The sequence below is a fragment of the Trachemys scripta genome, chromosome 4 (genome assembly GCF_013100865.1).
Source record: "Trachemys scripta elegans isolate TJP31775 chromosome 4, CAS_Tse_1.0, whole genome shotgun sequence".
In the NCBI taxonomy this organism is placed as follows: Eukaryota; Metazoa; Chordata; order Testudines; family Emydidae; genus Trachemys; species Trachemys scripta.
Genome location: NC_048301.1, coordinates 87768223 through 87775107, shown reverse-complemented (window position 1 = coordinate 87775107; position 6885 = coordinate 87768223). Strand labels below are relative to the sequence as shown.

At 42.8% G+C, this 6885-nt stretch overlaps 1 protein-coding gene across 1 annotated transcript in view; it reads left to right on the top strand.

The window, feature by feature from the left end:
* Positions 1 to 217: 217 nt before the first annotated feature.
* LGR4 (leucine rich repeat containing G protein-coupled receptor 4) overlaps positions 218 to 6885 on the top strand; it is a 130228-nt gene continuing 123560 nt past the window's right edge. Inside the window, exon 1 of the mRNA XM_034769845.1 lies at positions 218 to 998. Coding sequence (XP_034625736.1) covers positions 814 to 998 — 185 coding nt within the window. The 5' untranslated portion in view covers positions 218 to 813. The remainder of the gene's footprint in view (positions 999 to 6885) is intronic.

The window sequence follows — 6885 nt, the reverse complement described above, 5'->3', positions numbered from 1 at the left end:
CCTCCGCTGCCTTGTGTGCAACCTTGAATCACCAATTCAGCCAGCTCAGGGATTCCACTTGAACCACCACCTTGTCACTCATCTGTCAGGGTAACGCCCACCAAGTGCTCCACTTACCAAAGAGGCCAAGGCGCCCTTCGTTTGTTGGCTGCTGCTAGGCTCCTCTTTGCATATTAATCAGCCTCAGATTTCTTCTGCACCAATGCGGGCGCCGGCTTCACTCTCCACATACGCACCTAGTTGATTTGCATAGAGCAGCAGCCGGAGCCCCGACACTGTGCAACCCTAGAAGGGAAAAGGAGGCTGCGGAGCTGGACTGGTGTGTCTGGCTCCTGGCAAGCAGGGGAGTGGAGCAGAGGCAGACAGGAGCTAGAATGGCTGCACGGTTCACTTCCTAGGCATTGCAACACGGCACAGCAGCAGCAACAACAGGGAGAGCGCCACGGCAGAGGCAAAGCCCAGCGCACGTTACCTGCTAGCTTGAGATGAGCCCCGCAGAGGGAAGGGAGCTGCTGCCTTTCAATGGAGCGGGAGGGAGGAGGGAGAGACGCTGAAGTGCTGGCTCCTGGTGCACGGTGTTGAGGGGGAGAGAGGGCGAGACACTCCGCTTGCGCTGGGCACGGAGGTGGGGAGGGAGCTGCGGTAACAAGGACTCAGCTCGGCTCTGCGCGGGCCCAGGGCAGCCGGAGAGGCGTCTTGCAGCGGGCGCGGGGGAGGAATCGTTCTGCAAAGGGACCGAGCCGAAGCGTCCAGCCCGGGCAGCCTCGCCGCTCCCAGGAGCGAGACTCCCGCACGCACCGGAGGGGGCTCGCAATGCGGTGCCTGGCTCTGCTCGGCTTCTTCGCCTGGGGCTTCGGGAGCTCGGCTGGGCCCAGCGGCGGAGCTTCCCCTCCTCCTTGCCCGGCTTCCTGCAGCTGCGATGGGGACGGAGGAGTCGATTGCTCCGGCAGGGGGTTGACCACCGTGCCTGAGGGTCTCAGCGCCTTCACCCACGCCCTGTAAGTCCGGGGAACACGCGGGGGCGGTGTGGCGGCGGGAGGTGGAGACTGGTGTGGGTGTGTGGGCTAGAAGGGGTCCCTCTTTGCCTCCAGACTTTCCCAAACAGGTTTCCCGGGTGGGTGTGTTGGCAGCATGGCCTGGGCAGATGCCTGCCCTACCTGTTAGTGTGGCAGGGTACGGAGACCGTCTGGGCGCTTGGGGCTGGGCTAGGTTAATGCCAAGTGCTTTCAAAAACAAGCAAACTCGGGAATTCTTTTGTTTTAAAGATTTTTTTTTTTTTTAGAGCCCAGCCAGCCCTTCTGCCAGTCTTTTTGGTGATCTTAATTCCCCCTGGCCTTGCATCCCATTTGACAAGTAGGTGGGAGAAGGGTGACCCTTACCTTATTACTACCTTATTCCCCCCGATGGAGGAAGCGGAGAGGAGATATTGTGTCTATTTAAATAGAGCCCCTTCCTCTGAGAAATAGACCCCTCGTTCTATCCGTGGTTCCTTGTCCCCATCCTACAGGCTTTTGGTATCTTGAGGCCGGGGGTTCGCAGATCTGGGTAAAAGTTGGACCTAGACACCTTTTTAGTGTGTGTCAAACAAACAGAACCCCAGACCGTGCTGGTTGGTGCATGCCCGTTCCCAGTCAACAAGCAAAGACCATCAACTGGTAAGGGCAAGGCAGAATCAATAAGACAATATTTTTGTGCTGCCAAATTTGGGCATGCTGAGTGAGGAAACACCTGGATTCAAGCATAATCAGTGTAAAAAAAAAAAAAATTAAGCCAAGCATAGTTATTGAGCAAATACCTTGATTTTGCTGGCTCTAAGATCTCAATACAGCAAACTGACCCTTCTGTCTGTCAAACAGAGCCTTATGAAGAGGAGACCACAGTATTAAGAACAATAAAAAATAAGCACTGCTATGTACATTTAATGTTGGTTTTTTTACTTGGGAACTCTGTCTTTGGCATTTCTAAAGTGTGTTTATCAACTTGGTATCTAAGCACCTGAGGTGTTCCCTTTGAATGTTTGGGTTGTAAGCATTTGGGGTTGCAGAAGGATTTCCTAAAAAATTGTAGAAATCCACAAATCTGTTTGTATCAATCAAGAGCAGGATACGGCTTTCCCCAATTGGCATTTCCTAAGCAGATTCATTTACTGTACTTACATTGCCTCTGCAAGGTCCAAAGCTGAAAAAGGAAAGAATAAGAGATGTATAGACTTCAGGCAGTGGAGTGCTGATTAATGTCAGGAGACCGACTACCTGCAGAATATGCCAAGTGAGAAGGCTGGAGGGGAGGGACAAAAACCATCAATTATTATATTTGAAAATGGAATTATGTAGCAGTATCATATTGCTCAAAGGAGCAGAGAAGTTCAAGGGTTAATGTTAATAGCTGTTCAGGTATGCAAGGCCAAGGAGGATTAGATGGTTTGCATAGAAATGAGGAAAAAGATTATGATAATATGTAAATGTTAAACATGAGGTAAATATAGCAGGTAACAACATTACCTGCCTTAATTCAGAATGCCACCTTAAAATATGGAAAGACGACAAGTATTTGTATCTTTTGCAACATCCTCATATTAATTCAGAGTGCATTTAACTAGCTAGCAAGTGAATTAGATGTGCTGCTCCCAGCAAAAGTTTCAAGCTTTTTTTTTTTTTTTTTGATGGTAAGTTAGTTAGTCCATCCATAAACAGCACTAACCATTCCTCTGCCAAAATATCATGTCCAGTCTGTAGTGTAGGCAGATGTAATTAAGCACACTAAATGTTAATTTGTTCAAAATATTGTGTCTATAATGCAGAATGAGAGAACTTTTATCTCTAATACAGCTTTATTTACCTTGATTTAATAGTCTCATGAATTTGGTTAATCAGTTTCCTTTCATAGTAAACCTTAGGTTGTTTCTTTGGATCGTTTCTTTAAAGTCTTCCGTGAAAGTTGGCACTTTAGGCAAGATTTGCCAGTTGGCATCTGTATTAAATATTCAATCACTTTTATTATAAACTTTTAATTGTACATTTCCCTTGTGTAGTGAGATGACTGAAGAGGGATTTACAGCTTTCAATATGGTAGAGTTTTGCTAATCCACAAACTTGTTAAGTTTCACAATAAAACATGCCAGGCTTACCCCACTTCTCAGCAAAAGTTTTAATAGCAGAGGGCTGTAATGAGATTTTGTATTACTAAAGCTTCACTACTGTTGCAAAATGTATTAGTACACATTATAGCAAATTATGATGATGCGTACTCATAAATCAATACTGAACTATATTTGTCAAAGTAAACGAGCAGAATACACTTGATGAAATTGTCTTTATTTTTCTGTGTGTTTTGGTTCATTTACTTTCTTATTCATGAATATGCAAAGGGGTCTCCTGGTTCTTCATATGAATTACCAGGGTTTTCCCAGTACTTGTTCATCAGTTGTACCTTAGCAAAACATGTCCCATTTCTCTCATATACCACGTGTGCAGATATTTTTTTCATTTGGATTGTATAGAGCAGATTATTGAGCCTGAAATCTTATGAGTCTTTTACTTGTTAGTTAGCAGGGAGTTGCATATTTGCAAAGTAATATTTATTCATTGACTTAGGTGTATTATACAGTAAGACTGCAAAGTAGCACCATATAATACTGGGAGTTGGCTTTTTCCTTATGTTTCTTTTGCAAAGGCAGTGTTGCTCATGGTTAGAGCAGGGGGCTGGAAGACAGGAGGACCGGGATCTCACTCTGTCACTGTGCAAACTAGGGGTATGTCTACGTGGCCTTGGGGTATGGAGGTGTGAATAGCATTGTTCAAAGTACCTTGCTGTAACTCCCCCAGTTGCTGGAGGCGCAAACTAAAAGGTTCCTACTTCACATTAACGTTAATGTAGTCCTGTTTGAAGGAGGACTACATGAATGCAAACTGTGAACATATTAGTTCACACCTGCAGCATCCACATGGGGGAGTTACAGCGCAGCACTTTGGTGCGCAATGCTATTCACGCCCCAGTAGTCGGAACTGCAGGGCAATGTAGACATGCCTTAAGACTTGCTAATAAGCTCCCTGTGCCCTAGTTTCTCCATATGTAAAATAGGGATCTTGCCAAACTTTATAAAGTGCTTCAAGATTCTTGGGAGAAAGAAGCTCTGAGGTTATGATTATTAGGCTGACTAGCATCCCTGTATATCTGTGAGACTGCCTTTATTGTCCAGAAGTGGTTATAAGCCATTAAAGTTAGAACCCAATATAGATAGAGTTGTAACTCCCTGTTTTCATATGCTGATCAGATTCCTGAAATTCACTTCTGGGACTGATGTATTCCGTACTTGGTTTTTGTTTGAAGGTGGGATGTGATATATACTGCCATGTGTGTTGGTGTTTGGGCAGTCTACGTCAGAGCAAAATCCTTTCATCTCTTTTGTTCTGCAAGAGTTAAAACTACTCCCCATGCACATGCCAATTATTGTCCTTGCTTTTGATTTTTTTCAAACACAGAACTCAACAATGGCTGCTTTTTGAAACTTTGCATTTAAATATTCCCTGTTTTGGAGCATAGCCATTCCCAAGTTTTGGATATGGGGGAAAGGCAGAATAATAGTTTTATAAGACATAGAAAATTCAGCACACTTGGTAAGCATCATCTAAGCCTGATATTCTATGAGTTGCAAACTTAATTTTGTTTCTAAACGAAAGTTTAGGTTTTTGTTTTGTCCAAGAAACTGTCATGGTGATGTACTGCTGCCTTGTTAACCCAACCTTGCAGAAAATGGTCTCTAGACAAACAATGACCATATCCTTTACCTGCCCTGTACCCTGCAAGAATTTAAAGCCTTACATTTCTTGATGTTAGAGAGGCAAGGTGGGTGAGGTAATATATCTTTTATTGGACCAACTTCTGTTGGTGACAGAGACCTACAGAAGTTGGTCCAATAAAATATATTACCTCACCCACCTTGCCTCTCTAATATCCTGGGACCAACATCGTTACAGCTACACTGCATTTCTTGATAACTTTTAACTGTGTAATCTTAGTATTACGTCCTATCTATATAAAAATATACTGATGTATTCCCTGATCTTCCATATCAGGTTAGCTTGAATAGAACCACAGGTGGATGTCCATTTGCATTCCTGTCTCTTCCTATTTCTGTTTGTACTAGTACCTTACAATGATCAATTGAGTATCCTAGCCTGGATACTCCTCTTGGTATGTTTTGTTCACAGTACATCCATTATTTTATTGTACGACTCACTAAAATGTATTTTTTTTTTCATAGAGTCTAATGGATATTATGAGTCCCTTGCCATGGAGTGTCTACAGTCTAATTTTACATGTGACAAAATGAGTAAATACCACACAATGGTAGGGGTTGGGGATGAAGGGAGGAAGGACTGGGGTTTCAATAATATCATCTACTTACTTTGGCCTTTTCTACACTACCACTTTACAGCGCTGCAACTTTCTCGCTTGGGGGATGAAAAAACACCCCCCTGAGCGCTGCAAGTTTCAGCGCTGTAAAGTGGCAGTATTAACTTTACTCACCAGCACTGGGAGCTACTCCCCTCCTGGGGGGTGGTGGTTTTTTTTTGTTTTTGTTTTTTGTTTTTTGTTTTTTTAAACTGAGAGCGCTCTCTCACAGCGCTGATGCCACGACTACACAGCCACAGCAGTGCTTTAACATTGCTAATGAAGACATACCCTCAGTTATGGTATGAGCAGAGCAGGATGTTTCCATTAAACATATAATGATAGGGTTTTTTGTTTTTGTTTTTTGTTTTTGTTTTTTTTTTAAAAGGAGGATAACTCATGGCTTTTGGGTGACATGGAAGTTTGTTGTTGTTGTTATGATAATGATGAATTTGAATGAGGAAGGCTGGTGTTTTGATGAACAGGGATTTTTTTTTTGGATAATATTCCATGAATGAGGCAGCCTGGGAAAAAAACTCAGAGAAGGAAGTAGAGTGGAAGAAGTATACGAACAGAGGGGATTAGAGCAGATGAGATAGGGGTGAATCCAGTGGGTATCAGGAGGAACAAGAGAGGAGATAGACTTTTGATACAGTTACTGTAGGGAGCCATTATTTTGGTAAAACTTGGTTGGGTCTCTAAGTCAGAATTACACAATCAGCTACTTGTTTTTTTTCTGGTCATAGGCTTTGTGGCTTTGCTTTGTTGCAAAATAACTGTTGTCTAGCCGGCTGATTATGCCAAAGCAGTAATGTTAAGATGAAAGCTAATGAGTTTATTTATTTATTTATTTATTTTTAATTGATGCAATGTGTTCTTGTTCTTTGACATGATCTTACTCAGTGGTGTAGTGGTTGCCAAAGAAGTGGATAAACTAACCTAAACTTAACTCCATATTCCCCAAATGAGAAGTTTACCCTGCACTACACTACTGATCTTCTGCATGTTGTCAATGACCTGGCAATATGTTATGTAAAAGAAAACATTCTCTCTGTGGTCAAAGCAAGTTATGCTAAGGGCATCTTTTATATTTCTGCCGGTATTACTTAACCGCAAATACTGTACTTTTCAAGTCTAGTACTGGTGCAAGTCTAGGGTGGAGACACATTGAAAAATCTCAGCCAGAAATGATTAGTGATCTTTGGGAGCTTGGATATCTGGATCCCCAACTTCAGACACTTTAAATAGGTCTGATTTTTCACAGAGTGGGTGTTTGATACCTCCTGAAAATCAGGCTCTTTCGAGGTGACACAGTTGGGCTTCTGAAATCGATAGTTGTTGTTGTTGTTGGGTTTTTTTTTTGAAAATCGCAGCCAATTTAAATAAAATATAGTATTAAAATGAAAAGTATATTATCTAGCCATAAATATAATCCTTGTTCTTGCAAATGATTGTTAGGATACATAGCATTTTGTTTCAAGATTTGACGAA